Here is a 19,593-nt window from a genome sequence, read left to right as displayed (position 1 = left end):
CAACATGCGCAGTCAGAGTGAGATCCCACTTAGATTAAATCCGGCTGTGGAAACGCCATATTTCAATTTAAATTGACCCTAAATCAACAGTATTCCAACCAAACCAATCACCTTTCTCCAAAACTCCAGGCTTCCTCACCTTACAGGTTTCCCTGGCTCCTCCATGGATGAGAATTTCACTCCTGTGTCCAGGGTCATCCAGTTCACAGGCCCCTTGTCCCTATGACAGCGTGCTTCAGTTATTCCTGGCTGCGCATTCCCACCAGTCTCTCCACAGACGGGTCTTCAGCAGCACGGTGGGGAAGACATTCTCATTTTTCAGCCAGATCTGTACGTGAAAGGAATACTGTGGTTTGAGGCAGTGGTCTCCACACAAGAGGGTACACAAGAATTTTTCAAATGTTTTCATCTTCCCTCTTAAGACATTCTGTCTTTCCAGCTGCCGGTGATCAGAGTGGTGTTCATTGCCTACAAAATGAAGTCACTTCCTCTTTCAGGGTATCTTCCCAAGGGCCCTTTAGAAAGAGCTTAGAGAACTAAAATCACTTCTGGGCAGACATCAGGAGACAGAAATTGTGAAGTAAAGTTGAAGATGTATATTATAAAATTGTCCTGTCAATCAGAGTTAAAATTTCAATCAGCAAACTAAATTTTTTTTCCAGGAAGCACAAATAACCAGTTTGATCCCTCACCCTCAATGAATGCAATAAACTAATTACTTTGTTATCAGGTAGACATGGATTAGAGCTTGGGAACATTCTCTAAGGATATATGCAGGCCTTAGAAAATTACTGTGAGGTATATACCTGATCTAGTGATATAAATCAAGCTGATTTTCCTGTAAAAATAGTGATATCATAAGGAGGTAGAGACTTGATCAAGGACACGATGCTCGAATTTTCACAGAATGAGCTACAAATATCTTAATGAACTATAAATAATGTATTTATATAAGCTATAAATCAATTAAATCAATCAACACCAAAACCAATTGCAAAGTTGTATTTCAGAAGATAAAGCTTATGGTTACAGAGGTCTACTCTATTTCATAATGTCTGACATTTTCAATGCAAGAAGTCAGAAGTCGACTTTCTTCTGTGCTTATCTCATTAGCCTAATTTATTACCTATAAATAAAGTTATTTACAAATTAACCTGTAAATAAATTAGGCATTTGTTGTCTACAAAGCATGTCTGACTTTAAATGCACAAACCTGACCTTATTTCCCCTTGCTTTTTTGCCCTTTCAGCCCTATCCCCATGATATTTGAGTCACAATGCCTAAAACCTCAAAAGCAAATTTAGTAGTAGAATTCAAAGACACTCTGCAGTGACTTTGATCTGGAATCTACAAATTCAAAAGTCAACTTCTAATTCTGTTCTCTCCCTTGAAAATGATGATAATGATCACTAGTTCATCCTTTTCCCCCATAGTAAAGGATGGAAAGCAATAAGTAATGAATGGTTTTAAAACCAGAATTCTCACATTTAAATAAATGTCTTCTCAGAAGTTACTTGGAAAACGTATGCATTCTAATCCAAACAATGCTGCCCTTGCATAAGACATTTTTCTGAATCTTCTTTCTTGGAAATGCCTTCAGAGGCCATCTGCCAACCCCTTAAGAAAACTGACTTCATTATTTTATATTCTCAGGAAACTCTTCCTTTGTCTGATACTTTTTTCTCCTTCCCTCTCACTTCTCCCTGATCATCAGTGTAGCCTCGTCTTTCCTCTGTCTCACCTGGAGCTGGGGGTGTGTCACAGTGAGGATACATAGACCTCCTGCCAGCAAACTTAGTAGACATGGGATCTGCTGCTGCCTGTGGCCTTCCTGCTGTAACAGTAGGTCACTGAGTTGACACATGGATGCCACTGGCTGAACTCTATACGATGAAGTGTGGAAAACCTCATCTCCCTGAATTGATGATGGTCTCAACTGTTTGATGTTGGCAAGCTAAGATTCTACCACAGTGAAAAGAATTAGATAAATGCCTAGAAAATGTAGTATTAGCAGTTCCTCTCCTTCCCTGATTATGGAAATTATATGGAAAGAAGACTTACTAGTTCCATGTGTAATGCTTTGCACCCAGAAGGAGTACATGCCCACTAAAGGCACATTTTCAACTTGATTCATGACTGACATTACATGAATATGCTTAATAAAGGGTTCAACTATGTCTCCCTTTTATCTTTTATTTTGAATGTAAGGTATTCAGCCTGTGAGATGGGTATTTCATTCGAATTTAGGTTCTCTACTGAGTTTTTTAACAGAGTAGCCATTAGCAGCTTTAATCTTAGTAAAGCTCAGGGCTGCTGTGTGAGAGAAGAGTGTAGGAGGGGTTGTAATTATTCCATTTCAATGCTGGGCCTGCTTTTGCCAGTTTCCAGAGCACCTTTCCCTTCCCACAGCTCAGCTCCTGAAAAGACTGCTCTATTCTGTATTTCACAAAACTGGCTCCCTCTCTGTGACAGCTAATCATCATCAAGACTCTGTTTTCATGTCATGTTCTAGGCAGTTCATAGATGAGGGAGAAATCATTTCAAATTACCTTTTTATGGAGTGATGGGAGAGGCCTGCTGCCAGTGGGAGTAGGGCATGTCACACACGCACTGACCATTTGTTTCACCCATGAGTGACTGTTGACAAATGGGTCCTTCTGCTTGGTTCATTTCTTTTAAGGCCATGATGAAACCAGTGACTTGTCTTGAGCAAGACAACACATGCACAGAACCCATGTGCTCTCAGAACTATGTTTGTGTTATCACTTGGGTTTGGTATTCAGCAACTTTGGATAATCACATCAGACATGTTAATGAAGAGAGTCTGAAGACCATGATTTCTTCTTTCAATTAATAATTAAATATTTATTGACCTCCTGCTAGGTGCATGAAATAAAATGAATAATACCACTCACATTTATTAAGATCTTGCTATAGGCTAAGCATTACATCACTTGCTTTACATATATCATTTCATTTCATTCCCACAATGACCCTATGAGGTGGACACTTTCGTTGCTTAAAGAGTTGCATAATTTGCCAAGATCACATGGCTAGAAAGCAGCAGAGCTACAATTTGACCCTAAAGCCCAAGTGTTTTGTATTGTAATATACTGACCCCCATCCCCCAACACAGAATGAAAGCCATGTCCTCAAGAAGCTTATAATCCCTGGGAGGTCCAGGCAATACTTTTACTCCTGATCCATCTTCAAGACCTTGATAGAATCTCTGGTACTTTAATTTTCCTCCAATCAAATAAATTGAATTCAATATTTACTGGATTCCTACACTGCACGAGACTGTCCTAGGATACCAAAATATCTATGACACCTCTTCTGATCCAAAAAAGAAAAATACCACTATAGTCCAAAGGAGAAGACATACATGTATGCAGCCAACTCTAGTATAAGCTATATGGCCATTGTGAAGTAAATATAGCTGCACCACAGAGAGAAGGGAATGAGTCTTCTGACTGGGGGGATTAGGACATTTTCACAAAAGAGGTGACATCTCAGTTGGTGAACACTATTACCACTCGTAAAACATGAGTAAGGAATCCCAAGAGAAAAGACAACATGAGCAGAGGCATGAAAGTATATGATACATGAAAGGAACGTAATCTAGCATGACTGTAGCATGGGATGTGAGTTGGGAGGGGGGTTATATTCATACTAGTTATATTCAGGGCATTATGAGAAATTATAGATAATCATTAATGAAGGAATGTGATTATGTGTGCATATATGTGTGTGTCATCAATGAAAGAGGTGGTGACTTATTTATGCAGATGCTGCAATGCTTTTGCCCATTTCACTGAAGCACTGATTAGAGTAGTGATGGTCTAGATGATGATTCTGCACAAAAAGGACTATAACAAAAGAAATGACTTGTTCTTCATTCAACATACCCAGGGCTTTTCAGTGTATTCCAACTTGAGTGCTGTGACAAGGCAGGTCCAAGTAAGGCACCTGTAACTGTGGGGATTTCTAGGAAGTAGAGCCTTGGTGAATTGGATGCAGAGGTGATTCGAGTCCTAATTATAGAATCTGTTTTCTTTTGTAGGTGCATGGTTGGCTATGTGAACGCCAGCTTGTCTGTATTCCGAATTTCTGACTTTGAGAACCGATCTGAGCCTGAGTCTGATGGGAGTGAGTTCTCGGGGACTCCTCTCAAGTACTGTAGGTAAGCGTGGCTCTCTTAGCCTCAGCTGGGCTGGCTCTGCCGTGGGGAGGTGTTGCTCAGACAGTAGCCCTTTTCGACTGAGTGGATTTACAGCTGCGGTTCTCAAACTTGATTATGCATTACAATCCCCTGGAGAATTTTTAAATCTCTTTACGAGGCTGTGACCCAGATGGATTAAAACATAATCTCTGGGGTGAAACCCAGACTTCCAGATCCAGGAAGCCCATGTAAGAGGAACCCAAAGAGACCCCCACTAAGACATTATAATTAAAGTATCAAAAGTTAAGACAAGGAGAGAATATTAGAAGCAGCAAGAGAAAAACACTTTGTTACACACAGGCATATGTCATTTTTGTGCACTTCGCAGATACTGCATTTTTTAAAAATTGAAGGTTCGTGGCAATCCTGCATCAAGAAAGTCTGTCAGTGCTGTTTTTCCAACAGCATTTGCTCACTTTGTGACTCTGTGTCACGTTTTGGTAATTCTTGCCATATTTCAGATTTTTTCATTATTATTATATTTGTTGTGGTGATCTATGATCAGTGATCTTTGATGTTACTATTGTAATTGTTTTGGGGTGCTACAAACCCTGCGCATATAAGACAGTGGACTTAATGTGTTCTGACTGCTCTGTTTTCCCATCTCTGCCTCTCCTTGGGTTCCCCTCTTCCCTGAGACACAGTATTGAAATTAGGCCAATTCAATTAATAACCCTACAGTGGCCTCTAAGTGTTCAAGAGAAAGGAAAGCCACACATCTCTCACTTTAAATCAAAAGCTAGAAATGACTAAGCTTAGTAAGGAAGGCAAGCTGAAAGCAGAGATAAGCCAAAAGGTAGGCCTCTTCCACCAAACAGTTTGCCAAGTTGTGAATGCAAAGGAAAAGTCCTTGAAGGAAAGTTAAAGTGCTACTCCAGTGAACACCCAAATGATAAGAAAGTGAAACAGCCTTACTGATGATCTGAAGAAAGTTTTAGTGGTCTGTACAGAAGATCAAACCAGCAACAACATTCCCTTAAGCCAAAACTTAATCCAGAGCAAGACCCTCACTCTCTCAATTCTGTTAGGGCCAAGAGAGGTAACGAAGCTACAGAAAAGTTGGAAGCCAGCAGAGGTTAGTTCATGAGGTTTAAGAAGCAGCACCCATAACATGCAAGTGCTGATGTAGAAGCTGCAGCAATTTGGTTCAAGATGGCGGAGTAGAAGGACGTGTGCTCACTCCCCCTTGCGAGAGCACCAGAATCACAACTAACTGCTGAATAATCATCAACAGGAAGACACTGTAACTCACCAAAAAAGGTACCCCACATCCAAAGACAAGCCCCAGTGAGATGGTAGGAGGGTCGCAATCACAATAAAATCAAATCCCATAACCACTGGGTAGGTGACTCACAAACTGGAGAACAATTATACCACAGAAGTCCACCCACTGGAGTGAAGGTTCTGAGCCCAACATCATGCTTCCCAATCTCGGGGTCTAGCAATGGAAGAAAGAATTCCCAGAGAATCACACATTGAAGGCTAGCAGGATTTGATTGCAGGACTTCGACAGGACTGGGGGAAACAGAGACTCCACTCTTGGAGGGCACACACAAAGTAGTGTGCTTATCAGGCCCCAGGGGGAAGGAGCAGTGACCCCACAGGAGACTGAACAGACCTACCTGCTAGTGTTGGAGGGTCTCCTGCAGAGGCGGGGGTGGGGGGCTGTGGCTCACCATGAGGACAAGACACAGGCAGCAGAAGTTCTGGGAAGTACTCCTTGGCGTGAGCCCTCCCGGAGTCCACCATTAGCCCCACCAAAGAGCCTCTAGCTCCAGTGCTGGGTCCCCTCAGGCCAAACAACCAAAAGAGAGGGAACTCAGCCCCATCCATCAGCAGACAAGCAGATTAAAGTTTTACTGAGCTCTGCCCACCAGAGAAACACCCAGCTCTACTCACCACCAGTTCCTCCAATCAGGAAGCTTGCACAACACTCTTAGATAGCCTCATCCACCAAAGAGCAGACAGCAGAAGCAAGAAGAACTACAATCCTGCAGCCTGTGGAACGAAAACCACATTCACAGAAAGATAGACAAAATGAAAAGGCAGAGGACTATGTACCAGATGAAGTAACAAGATAAAACCCCAGAAAAACAACTAAATGAAGTGGAGATAGGCAACCTTCCAGAAAAGGAATTCAGAATAATGATAGTGAAGATGATCCAGGACCTCGGAAAAAGAATGGAGGCAAAGATCGAGAATATGCAAGAAGTGTTTAACAAAGACCTAAAAGAATTAAAGAACAAACACCTAGAAGAATTAAAGAAAAAACAGAGATGAACAATACAATAACTGAAATGAAAAATACACTAGAAGGAATCAACAGCAGAATAACTGAGGCAGAAGAACAGATAAGTGACCTGGAAGACAGAATGGTGGAATTCACTGCTGTGGAACAGAATAAAGAAAAAGAATGAAAAGAAATGAAGACAGCCTAAGAGACCTCTGGGACAAAATCAAACGCACCAACATTCACATTATAGGGGTCACAGAAGGAGAAGAGAGAGAAAAAGGACCCGAGAAAATATGTGAAGAGATTATAGTCGAAAACTTCCCTAACATAGGAAAGGAAATAGCCACCCAAGTCCAGGAAGCACAGAGAGCCCCAGGCAGGATAAACCCAAGGAGAAACACGCCGAGACGCACAGTAATCAAATTGACAAAAATTAAAGACAAAGAAAAATTATTAAAAGTAACAAGGGAAAAACGACAGATAACATACAAGGGAACTCCCATAAGGTTAACAGCTGATTTCTCAGCGAAACTGTACAAGCCAGAAAGGAGTGGCACGATATATTTAAAGTGATGAAAGGGAAGAACCTACAACCAAAATTACTCTACCCAGCAAGGATCTCATTCAGATTCGACAGAGAAATCAAAAGCTTTACAGACAAGCAAAAGCTAAGAGAATTCAGCACCACCAAATCAGCTCTACAACAAATGCTAAAGGAACTTCTCTAAGTGGGAAACACAAGAGAAGAAAAGGACCTACAAAAACAAACCCAAAACAATTAAGAAAATGGTAATAGGAACATACATATCGATAATTACCTTAAATGTGAATGGATTAAATGCTCCAACCAAAAGACACAGGCTTGCTGAATGGATAGAAAAACAAGAACCATATATATGCTGTCTACAAGAGACCCACTTCAGACCTACGAACACATACAGACTGAAACTGAGGAGATGGAAAAAGATATTCCATGCAAATGGAAATCAAAAGAAAGCTGGAGTAGCAATACTCATATCAGATAAAATAGACGTTAAAATAAAGAATGGTACAAGAAACAAGGAAGCACACTACATAATGATCAAGGGATCAATCCAAGAAGAAAATATAACAATTATAAATATATATGCACCCAACATAGGAGCACATCAATACATAAGGCAACTGCTAACAGCTATAAAAGAGGAAATCAATAGTAACACAATAATAGTGGGGGACTTTAACACCTCACTTACACCAATGGAGAGATCATCCACAAGAAAATTAATAAGGAAACACAAGCTTTAAATGACACAATAAACCAGATAGATTTAATTGATATATGTAGGACATCCGAAAACAGCAGATTACACTTTCTTCTCAAGTGCACCTGGAACATTCTCCAGGATAGATCACATCTTGGGTCAAAAATCAAGGCTCGGTAAATTTAAGAAAATTGAAATCATATCAAGCATCTTTTCTGAACAAAACACTATGAGATTAGAAATAAATTACAGGGGAAAAAAAGGTAAGCAACACAAACATATGGAGGCTAAACAGTACATTACTAAATAACCAAGAGATCACTAAAGAAATCAAAGAGGAAATCAAAAAATACCTAGAGACAAATGACAATGAAAACACAACGATCCAAAACGTATGGAATGCAGCAAAGGCAGTTCTAAGAGGGAAGTTTATAGCAATAAAATCCTACCTCAAGAAACAAAAAAAATCTCAAACAATCTAAACTTACATCTAAAGGAACTAGAGAAAGAAGAACAAACAAAACCCAAAGTTAGTAGAAGGAAAGAAATCATAAAGATCAGAGCAGAAGTAAATGATACAGAAACAAAGAAAACAATAGCAAATATCAATAATACTAAAAGCTGTTTCTTTGAGAAGATAAAATTGATAAACATTTAGCCAGACTTATCAAGAAAAAGAGGGAGAGGACTCAAATCAATAAAATTAGAAATGAAAAAGGAGAAGTTACAACAGACACTACAGAAATACAAAGCATCACAAGAGACTACTACAAGCAACTCTATGCCCAAAAAATGGACAACCTGGAAGAAATGGACAATTTCTTAGAAAGGTATAACCTTCCAAGACTGAACCAGGAAGAAACAGAAAATATGAACAGACCAATCACAAGTAATGAAATTGAAACTGTGGTTAAAAATCTTCCAACAAACAAAAGCCCAGGACCAGATGGCTTCACAGCTGAATTCTATCAAACATTTAGAGATGAGCTAACACCCATCCTTCTCAAACTCTTCCAAAAAAACGGTGAGGAAGGAACACTCCCAAACTCATTCTACGAGGCCACCATCACCCTGATACCAAAACCAGACAAAGATATTACAAAAAAGAAAATTACAGACCAGTACCACTGTGAATATAGATGCAAAAGTCCTCAACAAACTACTAGCAAACAGAATCCAACAACACATTAAAAGGATCATACACCATAATCATGTGGGATTTCTCTCAGGGATGCAAGGAGTCTTCAGTATATGCAAGTCAATCAGTGTGATACACCATATTAACAAATTGAAGAATAAAAACCATATGATCATCTCAATAGATGCAGAAAAAGCTTTTGACAAAATTCAACACCCATTTATGATAAAAACTCTCCAGAAAGTGGGCACAGAGGGAACCTACCTCAACATAATAAAGGCCATATACGACAAACCCACGGCAAACATCATTCTCAATGGTGAAAAACTGAAAGCATTTCCTCTAAGGTCAGGAACAAGACAAGGATGTCCACTCTCACCACTATTATTCAAGATAGTTTTGGAAGTCCTAGCCACGGCAATCAGAGAAGAAAAAGAAAGAAAAGAAATCCAAATTGGAAAAGAAGTAAAACTTTCACTGTTTGCAGATTACCTGATACTATACATAGAAAATCTTAAAGATGCCACCAGAAAACTACTAGAACTAATCAATGAATTTGGTAAAGTTGCAGGATGCAGAAGTAATGCACAGAAATCTCTTGCATTCCTACACACTAACAATGAAATATCAGAAAGAGAAATTAAGGAAAGAATCCCATTCACCACTGCAACAAAAAGAATAAAATACCTAGGAATAAACCTACCTAAGGAGGTAAAAGACGTGTACTCAGAAAACAATAAGACACTGATGAAAGAAATTAAAGGTGACACAAACAGATGGAGAGACATACCATGTTCTTGGATTGGAAGACTCAATATTGTGAAAATGACTATACTACCCAAAGCAATCTACAGATTCAATGCAATCCCTATCAAATTACCAATGGCATTTTTTACAGAACTAGAACAAAAAATCTTAAAATTTGTATGGAGGCAAAAAAGACCCCAAATAGCCAAAGTAATCAAGAAAGAAAAACAGAGCTGGCAGAACCAGGCTCCCTGACTTCAGACTATATTACAAAGCTACAGTAATCAAAACAGTATGGTACTGGCACAAAAATAGAAATAGATGGAACAGGATAGAAAGCCCAGAAATAAACCCATACACCTATGGTCAATTAATCTACAACAAAGGAGGCAAGAATATACAATAGAGAAAAGACAGTCTCTTCAATAAGTGTTGCTGGGAAAATTGGACAGCTACATGTAAAAGAATGAAATTAGAACACTCCCTAACACCATACACAAAAATAAACTCAAAATAGATTAAAGACCTAAATATAAGACCGGATAGGATGAAACTCCTAGAGGAAAACACAGGCAGGACACTCTTTGACATAAATCGCCACAATATCTTTTTGGATCCATCTCCTAGAGTAATGGAAATAAAAACAAAAATAAACAAATGGTACCTAATTAAACTTAAAAGCTTTTGCAGAGCAAAGGAAACCATCAACAAAACGAAAAGACAACCTACAGAATGGGAGAAAATATTTGCAAATGACGCTACTGACAAGGGATTAATTTCCAAACTATACAAAGAGCTCACAGAGCTCTATATCAAAAAAACAAACAACCCAATCAAACAATGGACAGAAGATATAGACATTTCTCCAAAGAAGAGATACAGATGGCCAAAAGGCACATGAAAAAATGCTTGAAATCACTAATTATTAGAGAAATCAAATCAAAACTACAATGAGGTATTGCCTCACACCAGTCAGAATGGTCATCATCAAAAAGTCTATAAATAAATGCTGGAGAGGGTGTGGAGAAAAGGGAACTCTCCTACACTGTTAGTGGGAATGTAAATTGGTACAGTGACTATTGAGAACAGTATGGAGGTTCCTTAAAAATCTAAAAATAGAGCTACCATAAGATCCTGCAATCACACTCCTAGGCATATATCTGGAGAAAACCATAATTTGAAAAGATACACGCACCCCAGTGTTCATTGCAGCACTATTTACAATAGCCAAGGCATGGAAGCAACCTAAATGTCCATCAACAGAGGAATGGATAAAGAAGATGTGGTACATATATACAATGGAATATTACTCAGCCATAAAAAAGAACGAAATAATGCCATTTGCAGCAACATGGGTGGACCTACAGCTTATCATACTAAGTGAAGTAAGCCAGATAGAGAAAGATAAATATCATATGATACCGTTTAAATTTGGAATCTAAAGAAAAAAAAGATACAAATGATCTTATTTCCAAAACAGAGACTCACAGACATAGAAAACAAACTTATGGTTACCAAAGGGGAAAGGGGGGTGGGGGAGGGATAAATTAGGAGATTGGGATTAACATATACTCACTACTATATATAAAATAGATAACCAATAAGGACCTACTGTATGGCACAGGGAACTATACTCAATATTTCATAATAACCTATAAGGGTTATTACAAAATCTGAGGAAGAACATACATATATATATTCTGAATTGCTGTGCTGTAAACCTGAAACTAACACGATATTGTTAATCAACTATACTTCAATTTTTAAAAAGTTGCTAAAGAAGTAGATCTTAAAAGTTCTCATCACAAGAAAAAAAAATTTTTAATAATAAATAAAAGCAGGATCCAGAGTACTATGTAGAGCACTGCAACCAACTTTTACCCAAAGGGCATTTGCTGAACTGGGTAGACTTACACTTTGTTTTTCAAAGCTTTATATGGTTAGGGAATTTGAAAGGAAATAGAGAAATGACCAGCTTGTGAGTATAAATCGAAATATACACTACATAAAACCACAATATATTCATACTAGAGTCTGTTGTACAGCAATGGCCACATGCAACAGCATAGATAAATCTCAGTAGCACAATGTTAAAAAAAAAAAAAAAAAAAGCAAGTCTCAGAAGGCTGCATACCGTATAGCATCCTTTCTAGAGAGTTCAAGACAAACAAAACTGAACAATATCATATTCAGACAAATGAATAAACATATACATAACAAAAATATGTTAATGATAAAAATGAAGTTCAGGATAAGGGAAGCAAGGAGATGAGATGAAGGTCCTCCTTCATATAGCCCAGAGGTGGATATAAGTTCCCGGTAATATTTTAATTCTTGGGTTGCATGGAGGATTTATGAGCGTTCATTATGTTATTAAACTATTAAATACATAAACATAAAAATTGCAGAAAAGAAGAACAAGAATGGACCAATAAGATTAGTTATAAAAACTAAGAATTGTGATTAGTCCAATTTTGTGCAACAGAGGGCCAAAATAATGTTATAAAGAAATGCAAAGGATGAAGAACAGTCGAGATATTTTTGAAGAATAACAAGGTGGATATTTACCTTACATTAGATATAGTATAAAATCATAATATATTATATCAGTGCGGTGTTTAACATATGAATAGAAAATGGAATAGAAATGAGAACTCAAAAATAAATTGTGCAATAAAGATGTATTCACAAAATAAAACATACAGTATGATTCCATTTATATAGAATTCAAAGCAGATAAAACTAAGCACTGTTTTATTTAGGAACACTTGCATAAGTAGCATAATTATAAAGAGAAGCAGAAAATTACAATAGTCGTCACCTCTCGGGCTGTCTGGCATTGCCAGTGAGGCATTTCTAAGCCACTGACCGTGTTCTGTGGCTTAACTTGGGTGAGGTTCACTTATCATTCTGTGAAATGTACATATGTTTTTATTTTCACAGTTTAAAAAAATGGGAATGAATTAACTAACTGGTGCTAGAATATACCTGGTGCTAGAAAAATAATGTTTGCAAGCCAATCATCCATTTCCTGAGAAATAAAAGCAGCTATAGAGAATTCACTAACTTATGCCAAAAGGGAACACCCCATCTTTCCCACACGTAAAATTGAAGCCAAGAAATTTAAAGTTTTACTTTCTAAAAACAGTTCTGACTCACTTGGAAAAATCCTCCAAACATTAACACCACTGGGCTACGTTGTATCTTGGAAGGTACTAGGCTAAAGGATCAGAAGAGTGAAACTGATTGATTATCTTGAGGCTTGGTGTCCTGGCTGTTTCTACAGAAGGGCAGGGAAGTGTTTTCTTTGTACAAGTGCCAGAGAACATGCAGCCGATCATTTTGCAAAAAAGTTAGACTGCATCAAAAACAGAAACACGGGGTACAAGTGACATCAGAGCACGGCCCTCACAAAACCTCTGCTGAGTGGAAAAGGCCAAGAGACCAGGGGTAGGCTGCAGTGTGAACTGAGAGCTCCACTTACAACAGTCATCTGCAAGCTCATAGAAGAAAAGAGTGAGTCCAAAATTTTAGAGCAGGGTGGGACAGACCCTAAGTTTATTGATAGGGAAAACTGATGTCCAGCCATGCTTCATGAATTACCCAAGATCATTATTAGTCAGGCAAACCCCAAACATGGTTCCAGTATACTTTCCAGCACATAATTCTGGAGACAGCTGCCAGCAGCAAAGCAAATGACAAACTCATTGGCACCACTGAGTTTTAATTCCCTTAGGGTAGCAATAAGAAATTTTCTAGAGAGAAACTTGACTTTATGGTACAATGGCTTAAGAGAGTAGGAAGCCAGAAACCTGCTGCTTCTGAAAACAAACTTCCTAAGAATTTCACAACTTCTGATTCTCGTTCTCAGAACCTAAGTGCCAATGTAGACGCGTTGTGTTCCTCCGAGTACAGGTTAGCAGACCTCTGTGACAGATCACAAATGGATGTATATGACACACAGCCTGAACAAATAGATGCATATTCTCAACAACTTGATCCCTACATAGAAATTATCTAAAATGTTGCCAACTCACCATAGCCATGAGTATGTGTTTCCTAAATATTAAAAAGCACATGTAAAGAATATTAATTTTTAAAATACTGAAAAACCATAAATTAACATTTAAAACCACCACTTAAAACCCTTTACCTTTTGCATATTGTGTGTGTACAGTTTTCCAAATGGTCATTGTGTTTGATAATCTACTCTCATTGAGTGATAAGAAGTATTTCAACTTTCTAGTTTTCATACTTATAATTAATGGCTGTTTATATTTGATGTATACTAGTTTATTCAGCTATGCTGAATAAAGGAATTCATTTATCTGCTACGAGTTTACAGCATGAATTTTAAGAATGACACATCTGAATTGTATTTTTTGGAAATGGTCAAGGAAAGTGGTCTGCAAGATCAAGGAAAAACTATGATTTTCCACCCAGTGAATTTAGAAGGTATCTGAGGAGGAAGAGATTTGTCAAAATTCTTCAAATTAAAAGCCAAACAAGATCTGAGAAGCTAGGAGATGGAGCAGGCAAAACAAAGGGCAAAAGACAAGAGCAGAGAAGAACATAAATGGGAAAGGGACCAGTGGGTCCTGAAAAGAACTTCCTTCTCTAATGAACACTATTGTGTAGAAAGTTTAAGGAGTCAATGACGGTGACTCTGTTTTTTTAAATTAATTTATTTATTTGTTTTTATTTTTGGCTGTGTTGGGTCTTTGTTGCTGCACGTGGGCTTTCTCTAGCTGGGGCAAGCGGGGGCTACTCTTTGTTGAGGTGCACAGGCTTCTCACTGTGATGGCTTCTCTTGTTGCGGAGCATGGGCTCTAGGTGCGTGGGCTTCAGTAGTTGTGGCTCACTGGCTCTAGAGCACAGGCTCAGTAGTTGTGGCGCATGGGCTTAGTTGCTCCGCGGCATGTGGGATCTTCCTGGACTAGGGCTTGAACCCATATCCCCTGCATTGGCAGGCAGATTCTTAACCACTCCGCCACCAGGGAAACCCCAATGATGGTGACTCTTGAAGCAATTCAGGTTCCCTCCTTTTATATATACTTTTGTCTGATAATTAACCATGTGTATAATAAAAAGCATACTGCTCTTTTTCTTCTGCAATACTTACTTGGACTATATTTGAAATATAGGTAGCTAAAGACAAATAAAGGAATTACATTTGTTATCTTAATTGGAAAACACAATTCCTGGTTCTTGACTACCTGTGCTCTGCAAAAAGTAAAAGAAGGTTAGAATAGTCTATGCAAACTTTTAGTCCTGAATAAAATTATTCTTCCTAAAATTTCAGGCATTGTTTATTGGACCTATGACAGGAGCAGATTATGTAACAATATATTAGAATGAGTGTTTTCAATGATTATGTAATCCTTATCATCATAGGGAGAACCAGCAGTTTGAAGGCACTAACATTCACTTTTTTTTTTTTTAAGTATGGTTGATTTACAATTTTGTATTAGTTTCAGGTGTACAACATAGTGATTCGATATCTTAATAGATTATACTCCAATTAAAGTTATTATAAAATATTGGTAATATTCCCTGTGCAGTATGTTACATCTTTGTATGTTATTTATTTTATACCTAGTAGTTTGTACCTCTTAATCCCCTCCCCTTTCTTGGCCCTCCCCCCAGTCCTCTCCCCACTGGTAACCACTAGTTTGTTCTCTGTATCTATGAGTCTATTTTGTTACACTCACTTATTTGTTTTATTTTTTAGATTCCACATGTAAGCGAAAACATACAGTATTTGCCTTTGTCTGACTTACTTCACTAAGCATATGGGTATATATCTGAAGAAAATGAAAACACTAATTAGAAAAGATATATGCATCCCAATGTTCATAGCAGCATTATTTACAATAGCCAAAGTATAGAAGCAACCTAAGTATCCATCAACGGATGGATAAAGGAAATGTGATATATAATTAGATATATGTGTATATACACACACGCAATGGAATATTACTCAGCCATAAAAAAGAATTAAATTTTGCCATTTGCAAAACATGGATGGACCTGAAGGGTATTATGCTTAGTGAAGTAAGTCAGACAAACAGATTCATTCTTAATTTCAGCACCAAGTACTCATCATAAATATCACGTTACTGGCAAAATAATCATGATACATTACTATTATATTCCATAGACACTAATAATAATTAAGGTGATTATATTGATGATGATAATGGTCACAGCTCATATTTTTGTAATCCTTGATATTTTCAAGGATGCCCTGCATAGAAATTATCCTGTATCCTCATATGCAAATTAGTGCCAACCTTAAGGTTAGGTACCTGGACAATCATAGTTTTTATTCAGACAAGGGAAATTTAGTATGTCTACATAGCAGAACTGTTGTAATAACCAATATTTCCATATCTTCTCACATTTCTGGAGCGAATGAAAAGAACATTCAAAACACATGAAAACTGTATGACGTTGAGAGTCACTTCTCAGTTTTTCCACCTGAGAATAGTAATGATATGGTAAGGATAAAATGGAGTCACATGGATCTAAGTTCCTAGGATAGTGCTTGGCACCTAGTAGATAACAGACATTTGTGGAAGTTGATGCTTACTCAGAAGTTAGAGTTGGAGCACATTTTAGGAAGGACTCTAGTGGCAAGTGGCAGAAATCCAGTATAAACTGACGTAAAAAGAAATTCATTGGTTCAGGTAACCAGTAGGTTGGAGGGGTGATATTAACATTAGTAATGACTAGATCCCAAGTCTCCAGCAGTGTCAGCAAGAGACCACCTTTCTGCTGGCTCTGCTTTTGTTCTATTGACTGCATTCTCAAGCAGGCTCACTTCACACAGTTTGTGATGCCCACCAGAAGCTCCAGGCTTTTACCTTCTGTGGGCTTTGTGATAATTCACTAAGTAGTCATTCTAGCAGAAGATCTGGTGATGAGTCTTACTGATCAGGTCTGGCTCATCTTCTGAGCTGGGGTCAGGGAGGGGGAGAACCCTGCCCAGCCCACACAGATGATTCTCCAGAGAAGAAGAGAGATTCTTTTACCAGAAGAGATGCTGGACAAGCAAAACAACAGATGTCTAGTATACAGAAACTTTGTATACTTTTCTCCCGTGAATGAGGACTACATAGTGGGGATGGAAGAGATTTGGGAGTCAGGAAAATCATAATTTGGAATGTAACACTCTCCTGTGTGTTTATAGATACCGAGACTACCGTGACCCTCCTCATTCACTGGTGCCCTATGGCTACACACTGCAGTTCTGGCATGTCTTAGCAGCCCGACTGGCTTTTATCATTGTGTTCGAGGTAAGTTTTCTCAACCAACTCCTTTATTTCCTTTGACATAATGAAGTAACTAGAAGTAATGAATGAATGTAAGTTATGAGAACTTTCAATATGATTATTTACGTCCAGAAGCAGGATAAGTAATACTATGTAATCTCTTTCTCTTCTTTTTCTTCTCCTTAAAGTACTTGAATTTTCTAAGAAATATTTGAAAGTCCAAGGTTGACTGTTAAAGAATAAGTCAGGAATCATTGGTCCTAAATTTATTTTTTTAGTATTTATTTTTTTTAATTTATTTATTTATTTTATTTTTATGGCTGCGTCTGGTCTTAGTTGTGGCATGCAGGATCATTGTTGAGGCACGCGGGATCTTTTGTTGCGGCATGCGAGCTCTTCGTTGCTGTGCACGGGCTTCTCTCTAGTTCTGGCACACGGGCTCCAGAGCACATGAGCTCTGTAGTTTGTGGCACACGGGCTCGCTAGTTGAGGTGTGCGAGCTCAGTAGTTGTGGCGTGCAGGATTAGTTGCCCCACGGCATGTGGGATCTTAGTTCCCCAACCAGGGATCGAACCCGCGTCCCCTGCATTGGAAGGTGGATTCTTTACCACTGGACCACCAGGGAAGTCCCATTGGTCCTAAGTTTAATATTCTAGGGCTGCTGTTCTTAAAATTCAGGAAAATTGCAGTTTTTCCATCCCCACTCCCAGAGATTCTGATACATTATGTCTGCAATTTGCTTTTCACAGCCCTCCAAGATGCTTCTGATGTTTAAGGACAGTGTTTGGAAAACACTGAACTGAGTGTTACAAGTGGTAGCCTCTGGTTATGCATCATCATGACATTACTTATAAAGTATAATCTACCTAGTAATTGCCTGTATTATGTGTCAATAAAAATACACCATCTATTTTCTTTTAGTCTTTAAGAAAACTACTAAAAATAGTTTGCATTCCCATAACTATACCCATAAATGGAACTTTCATCTCTCTTGTTACATATTTATATTAAAGCCAGATTAATGCAAGTGAAGGCTGCCTCTTGGCTCAGACTAGAAGTTTCCTATTCAGGCATACCTCAGAGATATTGTGGGTTTGGTTCCAGACCACTGCAATAAAGTATTTCACAATCTGTGAAGCATTTTAAAATATTTTCTTAAAATTTTCATAACACCCATTTTGTGGATGAGGGAATTGAGGCTCAGAGTGACTTATCCTCAGGTAAACAGATAGCTCTTAAGTGGTAAAAGTAGAGCTGGAATTCAAACCTGGGCTTTCTGATTCCACAGTATATTCTTCTGGCTCTCCTTTGCATTTTCTGGCCATTGCTTCTCCGCCTTCTTTCCTGAGTCCTCTTCTCATTTCCTGTGTGGTGCCATTACACCAAGTTCAGTCCTCGCCTATCCCTGTGACTCTATTTCCTGTCACACACCTCCCCTGGCCTTATTCCTCTTTCCAGACACACCAGAGGCTCTACATCCCTGTTCTTGACCAGCTCCCAGAGCTCTTTGCACTAAGGCTGCACAATAGACCTGACTCTGTTGTATTCTCCCCTGTGTTTTTAGCACCTCGTGTTTTGTATAAAACACCTCATTTCATATCTGATCCCAGACCTCCCAAAAGATCTAAGGGATCGAATGAGAAGAGAGAAGTACTTGATTCAGGAGATGATGTATGAAGCAGAACTGGAGCGTCTTCAGAAGGAACGAAAAGAGAGGAAGAAAAATGGAAAAGCACACCACAATGAGTGGCCGTGACCAGGTCGGTGAGAAGTGCTTCATGGTCTGAAACCTCTCCTTGGCTGGGAAGGGCGCTTTCAACTCCCTGAATCAAAGCTTGCCATTGTTCTCCTGATAGGGATGCAAATAAATCCTTTAGAAGCTTTCAAAACCAGCTTGTTTCTTACTAAAATTGCAAATTTAACTTAATCTTCCCTTTGCACACAACTCTTCTCTGTCTCCATGTCACACTCTGGCCTGGCAGCCAAGGTCTTCATGAGTTGGCCTACGTGTCCCCTGAAATAAACCCTCCTCCCCCTTCTACTCTAGCCTGGCTATTCTCTTTCATCAGAAAGAAGGGGCATGTTACCATGGGGATATTAAAGTCACTTTTTCATCTCACCCAAGATGGCCTTCCCTCCATCACCCATTTATTGTTTCCTCCCAGGCTGATCCATGTCAGGCCACACCCGCTAAGAAGGTTTCCTCAGACTCATCAGCCCACTGAGACTTACTCCTTATAAACATCTCTGGTTACTGCATCAGTACCACATGTACTGACAGATATTGATATGTGTTGTTAATTTGTGATTTTCAAATAGTTATTAGGCTTCCCCAGCACAATTGTAAGCATCTTTAGGAAAGTCTCTAGGGACTGTAATTTATTCTTCCAGCTGGTTAGCACAGCGGTAAGTACATGGCACCCATTAAATGCACATTTAATTAATAAAGGTTGGGTGCATTACGCTTAAAAACACTGTAAGAAACTTCCATGATGTTCCCACATATCAGAAAGTTCTTCTGAAACCTTCTCTCTGGCAAGGCAATTACTATCTGTGTGTCCTTGGACAAGTCACTTAACTCCTCTGTGCCTCAGTTTCTTCAGTGATAAGATGAGCCCTCAGTTTTTATACTCTGTGAATCTAGTATTCCAGCATTTCTTTTGCCTTCCTTGCCTTCATTCCTCTCTCTCCACTTGTTTGGAGACTAACTTTGAAACGTTTTCCAAAATTTGGCC

At 38.7% G+C, this 19,593-nt stretch overlaps 1 protein-coding gene across 1 annotated transcript in view; it reads left to right on the top strand.

Moving 5' to 3' along the window:
- ANO4 (anoctamin 4) overlaps nt 1-18,614 on the top strand; it is a 470,138-nt gene extending 451,524 nt beyond the window's left edge. The window contains exons 27-29 of the mRNA XM_061204482.1: nt 4,064-4,183; nt 16,777-16,882; nt 18,423-18,614. Coding sequence (XP_061060465.1) covers nt 4,064-4,183; nt 16,777-16,882; nt 18,423-18,614 — 418 coding nt within the window. The remainder of the gene's footprint in view (nt 1-4,063; nt 4,184-16,776; nt 16,883-18,422) is intronic.
- Nucleotides 18,615-19,593: the final 979 nt, after the last annotated feature.

Source organism: Eubalaena glacialis, chromosome 11 (genome assembly GCF_028564815.1).
Source record: "Eubalaena glacialis isolate mEubGla1 chromosome 11, mEubGla1.1.hap2.+ XY, whole genome shotgun sequence".
NCBI classification, from domain to species: domain Eukaryota; kingdom Metazoa; phylum Chordata; class Mammalia; order Artiodactyla; family Balaenidae; genus Eubalaena; species Eubalaena glacialis.
Note: the sequence above shows the minus strand (reverse complement) of the source record. Positions and strands in the feature narration are given on the sequence as shown.